At 43.1% G+C, this 18,922-nt stretch overlaps 1 protein-coding gene across 2 annotated transcripts; it reads right to left on the reverse strand.

The window, feature by feature from the left end:
* Positions 1 to 5,744: 5,744 nt before the first annotated feature.
* sall1a (spalt-like transcription factor 1a) lies at positions 5,745 to 18,282 on the reverse strand. 2 transcript variants are annotated; one of them, XM_071488070.1, is made up of 3 exons: positions 17,388 to 18,282; positions 8,482 to 11,888; positions 5,745 to 7,402 (listed from the first exon to the last, which is right to left on the reverse strand). In XM_071488070.1, exons 1-3 carry the CDS (start codon positions 17,458 to 17,460, stop codon positions 6,962 to 6,964), a joined length of 3,921 nt encoding a protein of 1,306 aa, XP_071344171.1. In that variant the 5' UTR covers positions 17,461 to 18,282; the 3' UTR covers positions 5,745 to 6,961. The 2 variants fall into 2 exon arrangements, with proteins under 2 accessions (XP_071344171.1, XP_071344172.1); XM_071488071.1 differs by lacking the exon at positions 17,388 to 18,282 and adding an exon at positions 14,673 to 14,919.
* Positions 18,283 to 18,922: the final 640 nt, after the last annotated feature.

Consider the following 18,922-nt stretch of genomic DNA (forward strand, 5'->3'; position numbering starts at 1 on the left):
GGATTGATAAACATTAGCTGAAAGCAAAAATAATGAGTTTTGGCTGCGTAAAACCTCCTGTGCATTTAATGTGATGCAATGGTTAAAAATAAACTAGGCCATTTAAAGGCTTCTCTCCGAGTTGATTGATTAAACATTAACCTGCTGGATCTGGGATATTTCTTATTAATCACAGGTGTCACAGACTTAACTGAGCATGAGGAAGTCATGTACGAAAGGAGCCACACCAGCAGCACACTATAAAGCACACACACAGACACACACACTCACAGCTTCTTACGCGTGCATAAAATCGTGTAATCATAACATAGGCCATTTAGCGGAGGCTTTAATGCAATGAGTGATGCAGTTTTAGTGCTGGTGGACCCAGTGGGAGTCAAACATGTAACTCTGGTGGTGCAATTGAGTTATACACACACACACACATGCACACGCATCTCCATATCAAACAGCACATTGTGGGAATTGCCATGACCTAATGCATTTCTTATCTTACATTTGATTACACATTTCACTGAGGAAGCCATTTCCCTCTTGTCTGCAACAAGATGTCCAATGAGAAAACCAACCTTGACTAAATGAGAGGAGTTTTTAAAGGAGTGGGTGGCAGATCTGTGATCCTGACCTGTTAGATACACTGTACAGCAGCACAAAATCCCATAAAGACAGTGGGACAGAGCAAAGTCTCTATCAGCCCTTCTTTATTTTCCCACAGTCAGTGACTGAGCAGGAGAACCTATCACACTCCAAATAACATCACTGAATATTCAGCCACTGTAGCAGGCCATTGCTTTGATCTAGCACTGATGTGGGTGGCCAGTATCCACAGCTACAACAGTCTTCAATTTGAGTCTGTCAGAGAACTGAACCTGCCTCTGAAATAGCTATGTTTTTCTTGCCGTAACCCAGGGTGACTTTTTTGTGCCCGAGGAGGCTTTTATGAGAAAATTGACAAAGTAAATATCCTTTCAGCTGTTTCCCTGATGAATAATGTACGCAGGAGCTGATGGACTGCTTTCAAAAAAAAAAAAAAAAATTCAACAGCTTCAGGGTTGTCCCTGCACATCAGCTGTCATCGCGTGATGCGGGTGGCGGCCCTGGCGCGGGGGCTTACGGCAGCACACAGGTGCCCTTTTCACTCCCAGGCCGAAAATGACAAATTCAATAAACTCAAGACATCTCTGGAGCACCTATGGAATCAAACACACCTGACAAGGGGCTGAAGGGCTTCTTTCTAGTCACTCTGACATCCCATCTTAACGCTCAATATCAATATCTCTGTCCGCAGCCATTGTAGCAGAATATCTTTCCATCTCACTAGCATGCTGTGACACTGTGAGAAAGAGTAAGAATACGTGTCAGAGGTTGTGGGACTGGAGGTAAGACTGTGATGAGGGAACTGTATCTCTGAGATGACATTAACAGAGAGTGTCCCCAACTCTGTGTGTGTTTAAGCCCCAGAGCAGACAGGCCTGGCTAGGGTTACCAACCGTAATTCTGATGGTGAAAGGGCTACAATCAGCCTGCTTAATCTCGAAGCTGTTCTTTAAAACCAAAGAAAGACGATCTGTCTCCATTCTACTGTACAAAACAAGGAAACATGTGATTCATCTTAAAATGGAAATGCACATTAAATTAAATTTGCCTTTAGGGGCAATGAGGACAACCCGTGACTGCAGGTTTTTCTGTGATAACAAAAAAGGTGCTTGTACTCTGTCAAAAGAGCCAGTCTCATAAACCTACCCTGACCTGAAAGAACAAACCCTAGACATCAAATTTTAAAGAATTAGCATCACAATGGGCTAAATGTCCCCCTTGTAGTAAAAGCCCAGTAAAATGGCCCTGCAATTTCAGTGGTGATGATAAACTGGGAGACGCTGATAGCGGGAGCACTGTGCGCGGGACAAACCCTTACTGTATGTTCATTAGCATCCCTGAAGGTTCCCATCTGACGATGAAGGAAACAGAGCACTGTGGCCGTTCTGCAAGCATGAGTGCCTTATTAAAGAATGGGCCAGGGAGCCTCAAGTTTGGTGAGTCTGGTCCATGAGGAGCTCGCATTAGGGTTCCCACCTGTTAGTCTGGGTACTCCTTTGACACAATAGGTCATGAAATGCAATATGGGCCTGTGCCTCTCTTACTCACCACACAAAAGGCAAGGAGCGGATGAACTGCAAGATAAATGACCTTGACATTTGGATAGTCTCCAGATTGCTGCGCCATAAAAATAAACCATGCAAAGACTATCTCCAAACCCTCATAAGACCAAAGCACAACTTAATGGAGAACAAACAGGAGCAAAGCGAAGGGAAAAAAAGTGTTGGGTTTTGGGAGGATGGATATTTCCTTGAAGACTTTGATTTCTCGTCTGTGATAACTGTGAGAGTGCACAGGCCTGAAAAATCCGACTCCATGTTTGTACTTACAATCTGGAGGTCTTGTCTTCCTACCAGCTGTGTACACGTTGCAGACAGGCTCCATTTTCCACAGGAAACATGATGAGAACCACAGGAAGATAAAACCAGCGTGAAATGGCTGGAGGAAAATGACAATGCAAATTAGAGTGAGGCTTCTAGAAGCATAAAATAAACCAATAATTACTTTTCTATACAATAAAACATAATTTCGGGCCATATTAGGGAAATTAAAGGCAGCACAAAGCAGCTTACAACATTCACGGATAAAAACATGTTAAACAGTGAGAAGCAAATGACATAAAATCTGTATTTCATTTAATATCAAAACTAAGAGGAGATGACTCTTGGTCATGCTTTCTATTTCTGTGTAAAAGCAGCAGAGAAGTATGTTCCTACAGAGAGAAGGCCTCTGAGCTGGTCCATCACCTGGGCCTGATTGACAGCGTGGGCAGGTGTGGCAGCTCTTCCAGGGAAAGTGAACTGCGGCCGCCTAAATGAGGCTCACCATTGTTCTCTGCAGGTCTTTGATCTCCCAGCGGTAGGCCAGAACCTCAGTGGGGAGCCCAGGCCGGGCCCCAGGCTACAGTTTGTATCGACTCAGGAGGGCTGACAACACAAGGCAGAGGATGTGGGAGGGGGCTCCAGCTTCCCAACAACGCCTCCGTGCAGCTTCATCTCAACTCGACCTGCACACCGAAGAACTGTGGAAGGAAGAAACAACAGATATTAGACCGATTTTACTCCTGAATTAAAGTCCCCTTGTTTCAGCTGCTGAAGAGTTAAGGTGCAGTTTTTACTAGTTTGTTTCATTCTTCCTTTCTTACTTATTGTTATTTCCCCTGACAGATAGAGAACACACACACACACACACACACACACACACACACACACACAACGGGACGCACTTAAACCTGCTACCTGTTGTAGAGATAATAAATTGTTTCTCAACCAGTTTATTTTAGAGTAACATTATTTTCTACCCCCTGTTTTTCCTTTCATGGATGCATTACAAAAATGTATCTATTCTAAATGAAATTTAATTTTCATAAAGGAATTTAGTTTCATTTAGTCATAAAAACTAAACTCTTTTTAAGGACAAAAAATATTCTGATTCTGATCCCCTCAGTAACTTGAGGGGATCAGAATGAAGCTGATCCCCTCAAGTATTTACAATGAATGAAAATATGTTGGACAAAAACACAGGTTTGCTCACACTGGAAACAGATGATCCTATTTTTGCAGTGTGGCAGCTGTGCATCCAGCCCTTACTTAAGGCCAACCTTTTAATGAACCTTCAAGTGTACAGTAAGTGGACAGGAGTGGCTTACAGCTAAGGAGAGTAATGTTTCTCTGCTGTTGGTTCCCATCCTCCCCAGACACTGCAGCAAAAAAGCAATCAAGCCATTTAGCCCTGACAGGGGAAAATAACTCTAATGCCAAAATAAAAACACATTATATAAAATGTCAAGAATAAATCCAAATGTGTAAGTGTGTGTGTAGATATATATGCATTTATAATATAATACAGTGTGTAGACTCTCTGCACTCTGAGAACACATTGTGAGGGGAGCTGCAGAGCAGTGGATGAGACTCACAGCACTACAATAAATAGTGACAGTGAGCAGGGCAGACTGGGACAGCCCCTCTTAGCGATTGTGTTTCAGTGTGTTCGCCCAGCTCTTCCTGTGGTGCTCTGTGTTGTGGAGCAAAAAGCCACTGCTGGGAGCCACACTGGAAGAGATCAATTGTACACATTCTTGCCACCTGAGATTCAAGTGTTTCTGTAATACTGCACAGCTCAATCGATACTTAAGCGAGGAGCCGACTGGGAAGAGCCCAGTCCAATGCTCAGTGGTGGGACCACTCCCAGAAAGATAAAGCACGTATTTACTCCTGTGTGTCTGCTTCCCACCTGTGAAGAGCCTGCATGAAAAATGACTCATCATGCTTCAATCCAAACAGCCATTTCACATTTGTATACATTTATCTTTAATATTTTATATTCAATTAATTTAGACAAGGCTTGAACTTTTAGGCCTACTGTAACACAAATGTAATTATGAGTTATGTTTTTTTACTGGTATTGTATTTTTTCTTTTCTTAAGAAATTCCAGTTATTATTATTATTCTTCATAATTAAATAAAACATTATAAATGTACATTTAAATATTTAAATTAAAATCAATATATAATTTCAAATCATTTAAAAATATTTAAGTCGCCTATTATAAGTATTTTTAGCAAAAGCAATAATAATAATAATAATAATAATAATAATCGCGGACTTTTTTTTTATAATTGTGAGTTAAAGTTGTAAATATGAACCAGGTTTTTGTCATAATTAGTAGAGCAGTGTGGATGTGGAGCAGTTTTATTTTTCTTTCTGTCCTTTGAAGGAATCTCTGGAAGCCGATGTGCTGCACAAACACAGCTCAGGGGAACAGATGTGACTGTTAAAAAGAAAACAGGCTCTCTGGGCAAGGATCATTTAGCTTCGACGTCTAGAATAAAACGTAAATATTGGGGATTTGGGCTTCGTGAAGAGGAGGGGAGAGCGCCGAGGACGCTGGACAGAAACGAACAGATCCTGTATTGCAGGATGTGCAACGATGTGTTAAATTAAATGCAGCTGTTGAAATACAAAAGGGGAAATTTTTCAGTTTGAATAAAAAATGCGAGGCAAATGCCTTCAAAGCCGTCAGAGGCTTTATCCGGATCACCGTGAGATCGTTTTGACAACTTCTTTAAGGGCTTTGTGGCAAACTGATTAGATCGTCGCTTTCTTAATGAAACGTACATTTTCAAAAAAGGGAAGAAATCTTCAAAAGACAGAAAATACTGATTGCATCACTGACACTTTAACGCTGAATCGTATCTGCTCAACTATCTTGTCCGGGAAAATAACGTGTTTTCCCCGCTGAGACTGTTTTTTTTTTAATTACAATCTTCTGAACGTGAACAAATAAAGGAAAGAAGGAAGCTTTTCCTTTCCGCGAAAAAAGCCTCGCATCAACCTGATTCACAGGATTGGCGATTAACTGGTAATTTCAGGGGTTGGCTACGGAGATGATGATTGTTACAACTGCGATCATTTTAAATGTAAGAGCAGGGAGTCACACCATCAGTGACTGTCTCCAAGCCCCGTCTCTGCGTCTGCTGTTTGTCAGTGCACAGCGGCCCTGAGCTCAAATAATTCAAAGACAAAACCTGATTTTATTTTATATTTTTCTTGTCTGGCTGTTGATGCTTTACGTGTAAAAATAACTGTCAGTATATTTTTAATGATATGACAAAACAGTGGGAATAAAAGCACACAGACACACAATGTTTCTTTTGGAAAACTGATGTATTTGATTATTAGAGTAAAGAATTACAGTATCTTAGTTGTTAGTAGGTATTAAAGTGTAGAGAAACTGGACCCATAAAGATCTTCCAACTTTCCAAGAAAGTGCATGTAACAGTCCGAAGGTTTTCAAACCCAATATATATTTATATTTATAAAAACACTATCATTTTGTCCCCTGGCCGTGATGGACTTCTCTTGTGTGAGTTATATATACATATTCTTACGCGGGAGTTTGCATTTCCACATCTGAACAAATTTACAGAAGCTTCAACACACAACTTTGCACTTGATGTCAGTGAGGATGCTGGGACATAGCAGCAATGTGGAAATCCAGCTGAGAAACTAAAGGAGAATCCTGCTCATTTGATTGGCTGTCTCAGTTCCAAAAACCAGGAAATAGGCCAGACTCAATGTTCCCCTTTTAGCAACTGTCTTGCTTTCAACAACACCAAAATACGAGCCACAAAAAAGAGAGAGATTGAGGGAAAAAATATGGAAGTAAACAAAAAGTAGAAAGTACAATACACAGAAACAGTAACAACAAAACATTATAACACTAAAGAAACCCTGGGAATGTAGCAAACTTCAATGTTTTGTCTTCCTTAAATAAAATAAAGGTAAATACGATTTGGAAAGAAAGGAACTACCACATCATCAGTCCCTTGCCTGAATTTCATTGTTTTGCTTTGATGAGGGGAGGGGGGCATGAACACACAGATGTTAGACCATCTACAGAAGATCAGTGTACATTATTTACAGCAAAACTGTTTGCTTATTACAGGGCTAATGCATCACATGAACATCAACAGTTCGGTTATAGCTACTACAGACAGAAAATAACTTAATGCCAAGGTAAGGTTATCTACCCAGATATTCTAAGTTTCAAAAGCACATTTTTAAGCACCCATACATACCCATTCTGGCTTTAAAACAAACAAGAACCTAACTGTTAATGCTTCCACTTGGTTTCAAGCAAGGTTATAATCACTAATAAATAAGCTCCTTAAAACTATAACATGTACATTGTACAAAAAAGCAACTTGTCTTCACACTCATGTTCGTAAAGATTCAATGGCGAGCAAAGCAGTTCAGTTGATTTTGTCCCTGTCTTTCTTTCTCTCCTTCTGTGTGTCTACATATGTGTACAGTATGCCTTCAGGCATCTTCATGTGTCTGTGCACAGCTCAGGACATACACTCTAACTGGTGACAATTTCTTTATTGTCTTCCATGAACCGTGTGAAACGGAAGTGGGCCCCGTTCTCTGTGTTGGCCATTTTCTCCAGACCAGCAAGAGCGGCGTTGGGCTCCATGCTGTGTAGCTTGTCTAGGCTGCCTGTCAGGCCACCAATGGGAGAGCTACCCCCATTTCCCACACCACCTGACATTGGTGGGATGCCTCCATTCTGGATGACAGAGATTTCATTTGTCTTCATTGCAAGGCCGTTGGAGAAGGCTGCAGCATACTGGTTCCAGAAACTGGCCGGGTCCCCGTTGCTTGCCCTTGATGCCATGTCCTTCTGGAAAAGCTCCGGAAACTTGACTGGGTTGGTACCCAGGAAGGCCATTGGCCCGTCCACAGAGAGCCTGCGGCCTCGTCTGGCAGGAGCGCTGTTCCACATGTGTGTGCCCATGTGAACCTACGCAGAGAGACAGAGAGGGAAGGAGAATAAAAGGGAGGGAGGAGAGAGACAGAGCAATGAGAGGGATGAAAATTAGTGATGTTTACAAACTTGGCCACAAGAGCTGCACATGAGATGATGCAATGGAAAAAATAATACTAATGCTTGACTCCGAATTAAAACAGCTTCACACCCTGGGTGCACCACACCAGTTAGCTGCCTGTGCTGTGAGAAGTCTCGACATGGTGTAAAACATCTTATTTTGGCAAGACTGATACATGCAGTTTAATCTAAACCTTAATTTGCTCATCTCACAAAGGGACCACAGGGCTTGGGGTAAAATTGCACTGTCCAGTTTCATTGCTCTGCCTGTATTGCATGTGACATTTCACCTTTGCCAACACCCGCTCTATGACAAAGACAACAATTTTTTTCTCCTTCATAATCCTTGAAAGTTACATTCAAATAATTACATTTTAAGGTATTTTATGTGCAGACTACTACAAAAAAGTTCAGAGATGTTTCTGTTTACTATAGTGGGGCAACCTCAACTTAAAACACAGATATCTCTGTGTACCAGTGTCAACCAACAGCCAGAGCTTGATTTAATACAGTGTTTAAAAATCAAAATGTATTACAAATTCTTCACTGGGATCAAGGATAAGCTGACTCAAAGTAATTGCCATAATTTCACATTTTCACAACAATTTTCCCAAGTTTCTGTGCAGATACGTTTCTTAATGATTTAGGTCTGTGACATTTTTCACAGAATCTGTTATGGAAAAATACAGACTGACCTCGCTCACAGTGATTGCCTCTGATAATTAATTCTGTGCAGTGAATCATTCTTAGCCAATCAGATTGTGGAATTTCTACCCAATAATCATATTAGTTGTGTGATTCAGCCTTTCCACTAAGGTAATTTTTCTCTCAGAGCTGTTCCTTTAATTAATTACACAACATCACTACCTCTTGATGCCTAGTGCACTGACACACCATATAAAACTAAATAGCAGCTCTGAGACTCATTTTTCACAAACATTCTCACACACAAACTTTTAGGAGACCAACAGTTTTCTGGATATTTCGACATTTACCTTGAGGTTTCCTTTGGTGGTGAAAGCCCGACCGCAGATACTGCAAGCAAAGGGTTTCTCCCCTGTGTGAGTCCTCTCGTGGATCTGTAGAGCACTGGAGGAAGAGAAACACTTCCCACAGGTGTTGCAGAAGTGTTGCTTGGGTGTCCTGCGGGGTGGAGCAGCAGAAAGCACTGGGGAAGAGGAGGCAGATGATGTCACCAAGCAAGGGGGCATATCCTTGTCTGGGTGGAGGCCATGGAGGAAGCCGTTGACCTCAGGTTTGTTAAGAGAGCCCACAGAAAGGAGGGAAGGGGTTGGGCTGGAGGACAGGCTGGTGTTTGACGGCTCAAAGAGCTGTGAGGGCAGGTCTCTCATTTGATGGGTTAGCATGTGCTGCTTGAGGTTGCCCTTGGTGGAGAAACCCCTGTTACAGGCCGTGCAAATAAATGGTCGTTCTTTGGTATGGCTTCGATAGTGAATGTCCAAGGCACTCTGACAAGCAAAGGTCTTCCCACAGATGTCACAGGATGTGTTCTTGGTGATGCTACGCTCACGGAAGGGGAACATCATGCCAAGGGGGTCTTTTGAGGGATTGACAGATGTCAGGTCCAGGGCTCCAATGTTGGAGGGGTGAGAGTGCAAGAGGCTTGCACTTGTGTGCTCCAAGGATAAGGCCCTCTGCTGCCTTTCTTCGAGGCTGGGGGATTTACGTGGATGTGGCTGCATGCTAGTGGGGGATGGCGCCTGCATGGAGGAGGTAGATTCTGACACAGCTGGACTCCCGGCACTTTGGCTTTCAACATCCCCTCCCAGTGACGAGGAGTCATTGGTGAGGCAATCTCCCTCAACTAAGCCATTTGCCGTAGCCTTCATTTGGCTGGCTTGTAGCTCCTCTGTTTCATTATTGTGAGCATTCTCTTGGCCATTTTTTTCTTGCTCCTCCTGGCTAACCATTTCAGGGGCAGCTGGGGAGTTACACAGACTGTCATGCGAGGCATCAGCTGACCTAGGTGTGTCTGGCACACTGCTGTCTGGGCCCTCCTCCATTACTTCCATATTGTCGTCAGAGAAGTTGTCCAGGTCATCAAAGTTTCTCTCCTCAAATGAGCCAGTGTCAGAGGCCATGGACTCTGGGTAACTCTCTGGCAGAGGGGTGTTGGGGATGTGCCCCCCCATGTGCATGCGAATATGCTGCTGGAGTACCACAGCATTTGTGAACTTCTTCTGACAGATAGGGCAGGAGTGTTGGACTCTAAGAGGAGGCATAGCCCTATGGACGCTGTAGTGGGTCTTAAGATTGCCCTTGGTGGTAAATGCCCTGCCACAGATTTTACACTTAAAGGGCCTTTCCCCAGTATGAGTGCGATAGTGCATTTTCAGTGCACTTTGGCAGCTCAGTACCCGGTGACAGATGACACATTCGTTTGGGTCTGTCACCTTCCTGTCAATGTTCTCCACAAGCTGCTGTAGCTTGGAGGTCTCTGACCCCTGGAGGGGCTCAAGGATGCCTCCAAAGGGGAACTTAGCCTTAAACTGATCAGACATAAGTGGCATGAGTGGGTTGGTCATCATGGGCGGGCTGTTGGATGTTGTGTACTCAGCTGCACTCTCTGAAGCAGAGCTCACATTTGTCATGAAGCCTGAGGAGTGGCTGCCTTCTTCAGTTTTCCCATTTGAGGTAGGCAGAGTTGCACCTTCACCCTCTTCAGACGCTCCATCATTACTTTTAGCTGAAAGCTCAGCAGCACCTGAGTCACTCTTTGCAGTAACAGAAGGGCTAGTTATGGCTATTGAATGATCTTCCTTTTTGATGAAATGTGGCAGGCTTGGCATGGTTGGTGGCAGCAGCATGCCGACTGAGGAAGTCAGAGTGGGCAAAACCGGTTTGCTGTCCAACCAGCTAGTGACAGGTTTCTCAGGAGGCATAGACATGCCGTATGGGATGCCGGTGCTTGTTGGTATGTTGTCTAAATGCTCAGGAACAGGGTAGGGGTTCATCTGGATGTGTGGGTATTTTTCTTTATGACGCTGGAAATGCACCTTCAGGTTACCGCGGGTAGAGAAGCGGTTGCCACAGATATTACACTTGTATGGTCTCTCACCAGTGTGGGAGCGCAGGTGGATTTGCAAGGCACTGTCACTCCCAAACACCTTGCCACAAAACCTGCACTTATGCTTGAAGAAAGCATCCTCAGAGCTGCTCTTGTGTTCAAATGAAGTGACATTGGGTGGCTTGCCTTTCCTCTGCTGGGCCAAAGCTGCTAAAGAGTTGAGGTCCTCTACGGTGGTGCCAGCACTCGGCAGAGAGCTGGAAAACATGGGGTTTCCAGGTGGGGGCTGAGGTAGAAGGGGATTCACTGCAGAGCTTAACAAGCTACCTATTCCAAATGCTGGCGTGGATGACTTAGCTAGTGAGGAGTTGCTGAGCTGAGAGTGGAGGCTACTCATATGACTTGGCCTCTTGTCAGAGGACTGGGCATTGACTGTTGATGGCCCCAGTGTGCTAATGCTCTGAGATGTCTCACTGGTGCTTGGGTTGGACTGAGGTAGCTGTGCCGCTGCAGCCAGCTGCTTTAGGCTGCTAATACTGGCTGACTGACTAGCCAGGTTCTGCGCTAGGCCTGCGGCTGCAGCCAGCTGTTGGGAGAGATGTGAGCTGAGTGTGGTCAGTGGGCTGGCAGCAGGCCCCATTGTGCCTGGAGCAGAAGTTGGGGGCACCTGCATTTCTGGGGACTGGGAGGCCAGTAGAAGTATCTGGTGGCGAATCTGCTCGATAAGCTGCAGCTGGTGTATCTGTTGCTGTTGCAGGGCTAGGAGTTGCTCCATCAGGGCTGGCACTGCCACCCTGGGGCCCCCAGTTGAACGGGCCTCTTGGGAGAATTGGGCCACAGCCACTTTGGTGCTCTGAAGATTTTCAATTATGACATTGCTGTTCATCATGGAGAAGTTTCCCAGTTCAGCCAGGTTACTGAGCTGAGGTAGGGGGGCAGAGATAGCTGAAGTACCTACTGCAGGGCCAGAGGTGCCCCTGCCACCATGGCTGTTGACCGTGTTGATGGGGCTCCCACTCTCCGTATGACTGCCTTCCTCTTCATGACCGCTGCTCATCCCGGAAACATCCACATCCATGGATTCGTCTTTTTCAAGAGTGTTATGCTCCAAAAGGTCACTGCACTCTGTTTGATCAGTGTTATTAGCTGTGTCATTCATCTGGTCATCGGGATTATGGGGAGGAGACCCAGGCGAGAAAGTTCCGGTGGGGGAGGCAGGATTTTCATTCACTATCAGAACTAGCTGATTCTTAGTGCAATTCTTCTGGTGTTCCTCAAGATCCGATAGTTCAAAGAACTCAGCACAACATCTACTACAGACGTGGGCGTCTGACTCCTTGCAGGGGGTGTCCTCAGAGCAAAGTTCTGTGTCCCCTGAAAAAGAGGAAACAGAGGATTAGTGATTAGAAATGTTTTGCAGCTGAAGAAGCAGCTTTATCTCCTCAAATTCCATTGTTGTTAATCTTAAGTTAATCAGTTTTACACTTATCCCCTTGATGTGTTCACAAAAACAACGATCGAAAGGCAACAATAAGCCAAAAGAAATGTGAAAAACCCTTACTCAATGCAGTGGCCTCTTAAACACGATAAGAGGGGATACAAAATCAATGAGAACTACTCAAATATTGCTTAAAAGTGATCTTTGAAGATGCACATCTGGGTTTCATCAGCCCAACCAAAGGTAATCATTTTCTCCAGATAATCCATCAAAATATAGAATAGAGTGAAGTGAGGACATTGGTCTTAATGAAATTTCATAGAAAGGCATTGATTTCCTATATTCCATGCCCTTCAAAGTCTACTTGTCCACTCGGCGCAAATCAAGCATTTGAAGGACTTATTAGACTTTCAATCTGCTGTCAACTTTGCTCATTTTCAGCCAACTACGGGCATCCTGGACAGGTTATCTATGTGACTAAACTAATTTGTATCCACTCAGGCTGCAATCACAGTGAGACATGAACAACAGAGCCTGTGGTGGTTACGTGCACACACTAAACTCAAGCAAAACAAAAACGGAAAAAAAGTTACAAAATAAATATTGACTTTTTTAATACCTACGATATGAAAGTATTTTCTGGTTAAAGTATCTTTAAAATATCTGACATCTAATGAAAAGAATGAAAAAAAAACAGTTTGTTCCTAAGTTGTAAATAAACTTTGACCCCAAAACCTTATCAGCTACAGGAAAATGCACTCATCAGTAAATTCTTTTGGGGAAAAAAACAATCTGTTCAAATAAATGACTTGATCAAAACTAAAAAGTAGGGCGGTACAACAGAATGCATGCATCACAAACTTAACTGAAAACTGATAAACTGGACATACCAGCTCACAGAACACGCAATACAGTCACAGCAACTTCTGCTGTCACCGAGATGAAAATTCAAAAGTAATGACCGCCTTTCAAATGCACACGGAAACTGGGTTTTGAATTTTCCATTTTAATACACAGGACGAGTCAGTGAGTGAAAAGGCAGGACGACACCCTGCCCCCAGAGCCACTGCTGTGCTCCAGACTTTCCTTATTCTTTTCCCTCTTTGTCACACTGAAATCTCGCTGTTTAACATACAAGTTGATTTACAAATTGCATTTCTCTATGAATCCCTTTCATTGTGGCTCTGGCCCCTCAACACTTTCATCAGGGCCAAGAATTCATTTGCAAATGAAACCCAGAGAAGTGCAGCCCTGCCCCACAGAGAGACAGGATGCCTTCCCATTGTTCGCGCAGCATGGGAGCGGCGGGGATCGTCGGCACAGCCTGGCCCTGCTCATCTCAGTCGACTCAAAGCAGATCCTGTTTAATTCAGGGATTATCTCCCTCGATGTTTCTCTACTCAGAGACATCAGATAACGCAAAGTTGCCATGACAGTAAACCCTGGCCCTCACACCACCAAACCATGCAAACAGGGAAGACTCAACTTTAATGATAACTTTTCATGTTAAATCCCCCCTTCCACCTACCACAAAAATGTGTTTGATTCAAAGTGTGAGAAATGTGAGGATTAAATAAACACCTTTTTTCTTTTCTCTAGGCTGACTGTACACAAATTAGTGTGAAGAAAATCTATATGACACTGAGTGGAGTCAAAACAGGAACCGTACACAAAAAAAAAAAAACCCAAAAAAACAACAACAACAAAAAAAACAACAACTTTTGACTAACAAACTTCTGGAAGATGCAGAATTAATAAATGAATAAAATATGGGTGTGTGTGTATATATGTGTGCGTGTACATGCTCAAGTTTGTGCAGAATTTTAGGAAAAAATACGCTATAGACGATGCATATACTATTTGAGAAACATAATGATGAACAATGAAATTAAATTAATTTAACATTTCCTTCACACACATACATGGAGCCTAAGTGTGTTTCTTCATGTGAATAATTTCCAAACAAAATTACAATATTTTATGTAGCGCGCGATTTCAAAAATCCTACAAATCAACAGATTTTCAATACTATTTTTTACATGCAAGTGCAAAAAATTACAAAATTAAAACTATTACTAGAATATGTAAAACAGAAAATTACATTTATTCTCAACATATTTTGTGCATTTCTATGTTAGCAATTAAGCAACTAGAGCAAAACATTTTTCAACAAAATTGTGCAATGCAACAGTGGACAGTCCCCTTATTCACCAACTCTGTCTTAAGTTTGGATTCTAAGAGAAGAAAGTAATAATAAGGCTGCAAAACACACAAATGAAAATAATTCACCAATACTATAGCTGTCTACATGGTTACTGATTTGTTCTTTAAACTGTGCAATACTATGTTCTTCTTTACTTGTGCAAAAAAAAAAAAAGATCAAAATTAAATGAATGCATGTCTGCAAATCCACTGTCCCCATAAGACTAGTATAGCAAACAGCACAGATGCTAGCATTAGGCTTAATTCCCAAAATAGCAAGGATTAACTCTGAATTAAAATTAAGATAAAGTAAAGCTGGTATGAAGATGGAGTCTGTAAAACTTCCATAGAATCTCTATCAAAAGCACAATGTAAGCGGTGCGCAGGTCTAAAGGGCTTCAGGAGAGACAAAGAGCAGAGGACAGAGCCTCGAAGATATTGACCAAAGTTTGAATATGAGAGACAAGAAAGCGGAGGATTAGTCAAAAAAGTTGACGGAGAGCTTTGAGAGATCCTACATTATTTTTTCGCGGGGGGCCTCTGTGAGCCTCTTGACACTTGTAACTTCAGGAGGATTTCTGCTCACATCGTCTCCAGCCCTCAGAACTCATCCCACTGAACACTAGATGGGGTTCCACTAAAGCTGCCGTGGTCCAGGACAAGACTCAGGTCTAAGAAGCTCTGCCCCGGTGACATGCTTAAAGCTTAAGGGGAGGGAAAAAGGCAAAGCAAGTCCTTCAGGCTACACCTTGACTCACACCACATAAACACTGGCATAATGACAAGCAACTGCACTCTGTGTTTGCAGGGAACAACAGAGCAAAAGGGGCTGCCCTGCCAATCTCCCCTCTAGGGGGGCCACTCTGATAGGGCAAAAGGGGATGGCCACAACATTGATAAGGCCTCACACGCACACTTAAATAAAAAGCCGAGGCCTTGCTGGGCGCCTGCAGCTCCGATCAGCAGGGTCAATGGCGAGCGAGAGGGGAACACACTGGGCCCTGAACTCTCATCACCTCCACATAGAGGGACACTTGCAAAGGTTAAAACAGCTCAACATCCCACCCTCTGTGGCTCTCACTCCGACCTCCCAGTAACTACGGCCCTCAGCATCACTGATCTTCACCTACAAATCAGCGACTTTCTGTTTTCACTTACAGCCACCACAACTCTCCAGAAGCCACAAAGGACATAAAGTATGAGCACTTTCTCAGCTGAACACCCCCCAACCTGAGGACAACAAGTCCCTACCTTTGTAATTACTCACACAATACACTTAGTTTAGTGACATAGTTTTAGACATACTTGATAATTTTGCATTCTGCAAGGTTGGTGGGAAAAGTGACTCTTCATTAGGTTTATTAGATTTAAAGGAAAATGCAGAAAAAAAACAGCACTCAGGAATTAATCATCAAGTTCCTATAAATCACGTGAAATGGGCTGAAAATACCTTTTAATGCATGGCTGTCTCCTGAAAGAAACAAGTGTTCATTTCAAATGACCTGCACTATTTTTCAGGGAGTATACTGATCACAATGTGCCTTTACAAATATTTACATTCCTCATATTAAATATAGAGGCCTTATCCAAAAGATCCACGCCAAAAACTATTCCTCATTTTATCTGTATCTTTAATTTATGGCAAGTCCTGTTATATTTTGTGCAAACGCTTTTTTACTCGGCGATTTAAAATAAAATAAAATAAAAAAAAAAAAAACAAATAATGGGAATATAAATGCTGAGCAACAAAATTCGATCACATCGCCTGACAGACCCCAGAGAAGCCTCCATTCGCTTAAGATATATTTATTTAAATTACAGAAAATTTAAATTACTATGATTTCCTTGGTGACGAGTCGTGGATGGAAAAGTCGGTCAACAAAAACACACGTTACAACGCAACGTCCTGTTACGAAATTCAAGCTTTATTAATCTTATCTTGCGATCTCATCATACCGTAGGATTTGTGGAAGTTCTTTGAGTTTTAAATTCTGCTTACAACAAAGATGTAACAGTTGTAACTTCACTGGCTTTTGCTGGCCTTTTTAAGAGCTGCAATACAGAGTCCTGGATTTCCAGCTCTGAATGGCACTTTGTACAAACTGATTTCACATTTTAGGCACAAACAACACCAGTAAAAGAGAGTGTAGTTCACTTTACGAACAAAAACTGGCAGTGTAAGATTTTTCACAGCAGGCGATAGGCCACCTTTAAGCTTCTCTACAGGCGTTGAAGTAAAAATGAACAAGCCTATTTCATCTGTGTTGATTATGGTTGAGAAAACCACATTATATTTTAACGAAACAGAAACGGTGTGTGTGTGTGTGTGTGTGTGTGTGCGTGTGTGTCTGGGTGAGTAAGAGCTGACTTCTCTGCTGCTATCAGAACAAAGTTGAACAAAAAAGTACAAACGATGAGTAAACTGAAGGGATATTTTCAGGACGCAGGGAGGATGTGTGTTCATGTCCACATGAGCACTTTGCCCTCCTTTCATCCAACTTAGAGCAGGAAAGCTCAGCAGTGTGGAAACAGGCGACGACTTGCTGCTAGGACTGATTTTTATACAAGAGGAAAAACACTGTACGACTTTCTAACGCAGGGCTGAAACACGCGAATGCGGTGTCTCTATGTCCGGAACTCAGGAAAAGTCGGAGTCCCGGCAGGAGCGACAGGGTGGTCCATGTCGGCGCACCGAGACCGGCCGCTGAGCGCAGGGAAGCCCCGGGGAGGACGGAACACTGAGCCGGCTACACGTTACAGGGTGGCTTCGGCGTTACTTTTAAAAAAATGATTTAAAGCTGAGGTGGACATTTTAAAGTTTTGAAACTTTTAACACACACATACACACTCAGCGTAAACCTTGAGAGAAATGCATCCTGCGCTTTGGCGATTAATCTTTAACTCATTTATCTGTTACGGTGAAGTTTGTGGAGCACCGATGATAGAGACGTGAGTGTGGGAAAATTATAAAAGTAGCCTCAAATTCTCCTTTGAACTGAAATAAAGTCAATTTGTGGATATCCTGAACATAAAGTTTTGTGAAAAGTGCCACAGACTTTCACCACGAAGACGATGGAATTTGCAAAGAATGAAACAAATACTAAAAGTATAAAGCCCAATTCAAAGTATTAACTTTAACTGTAATATTTGGCCTCAGACATGATAAAATACTTCAAAAGTGGTTGAAATTCACGGTGCTTGGATAAAAGCAGCGACAGGCAACTGGGACTCACCATTGTGTTCCGATAAAGGCAGATGAGGGTCGGATTGGAAGTGTTGCGGCTTCGCTTGTTTCCTCCGCGACATGCTGGCTGGCACATCAGCGAGCAAAGAATAAAAAAATGACTACAAAACCTTCTCAAAAATTACGTAAATCGAGCCCATCCACCGCGCATGTGCCCCGTTATGATTATCAATAATGCTCTGCGATTAATCATACGGGGGGCTTCTTTGAAAGGCGATTGGCACCTCGCCAGCCCCCCTCCTATTCAAATGAAGTCTCTTTAATCAATTAGCTCCTGATTTGCTGGGGACTCTTGTCTCTCTCTCAGCTCCCACCCAATGAGTTGATCCGTTTGGGGAAGAAAGGCTGGGTTTTCCAAACTCCCTTTAGATACGGTTTAACCCCTTCTGTTAGCCAAGTCAAAGCTTATCTTGACTACTACAGGGGAATGTCAGCATCTCGAGTCCATGCCTGCGACAGTATCTTTCAATCTCTCACATTAATCAAGCAGCGATCACAGTTTTTCTGTTCTCTCCTCTCCTCCTGTGGATGCGTACAGGCTGGACAGCCCGCAACTCCAGCCTCCGCGGTCTCCAGCCAACTTTCTTCTCTGCACAGCTCTGTAGCCCGTCCTCCGCTCTCGCATTGAGACCGTTGTAACTCAGCTCTTGTTGTTGTGTTGAACACGGACACCGACACTCTGAAGAGTTTCACGCGAGGCTCTCGGTGCGCTGAAACGCAGCTCGCGCGAGCATGTTCCGTGCGTAAATGGCACCGGTGCGCGTTCCCAAAAGTCCACGGTGTGATCCGACGTCCCAATCAGTTTCATTTGATTGTTATTAGTGGAAAGGGGGATTACTTAGTAACACGTTTTCATCACACACCGCATTCCGCGAATAAACAAACTTTGAGGGCCCGTGCAGCGCTGGGACAAACGCGGAGCCCGGCCCATCGAGGGTCTGATTGGTCACCAGGCTACTCAGTCACGCCGCCATTCACCTCCACCTCCTCCCTCCCTCCCTCCCCCCCTCTCTCTCTCTCTCTCTCTCTCTCTGATTACGCACAGCAGATCCAAACGCTTTGTGCGCACCAGGATGATCAGTGGTAAAGACAGCGGAGAGAAGTCTGTTCATCTGAATAGGGATAAATAAAGCTTTTAATTTCTTCCTTAAACATTTATTTGATTCTTTTTTTCAGTGAACGGCTGCCTCACGCTCACATCACGTGGACTCAAATACATATCACAGCATCCATTTAACTATACTGAAAAAACTTGTTTGTCTCTATGGCGTCGCCATCCAGTGGGTTGTTTGTATAGTAAAACCAGAGTGAATTACTGCTTTATATCCTTATCAGAAGTTGGAGGTTTTGTAGGCCGATTGATTCCTTTAAATTTCCACAAATACAAGTTTTTAAAGGTAGTGATAAATTAGCAATATAATGCTGCCGGTAACGTAGTCAATCCTGTAAATAAGTTATAGACAATATTCTTATCATCATCATCATTATTATTATTATTATTATTATTATCTCTAAATAATGCAC

The sequence above is a fragment of the Trachinotus anak genome, unplaced genomic scaffold (assembly GCF_046630095.1).
Source record: "Trachinotus anak isolate AG129_WGS33_773 ecotype Australia unplaced genomic scaffold, CSIRO_AGI_Tana_v1 ptg000011l, whole genome shotgun sequence".
NCBI lineage: Eukaryota > Metazoa > Chordata > Actinopteri > Carangiformes > Carangidae > Trachinotus > Trachinotus anak.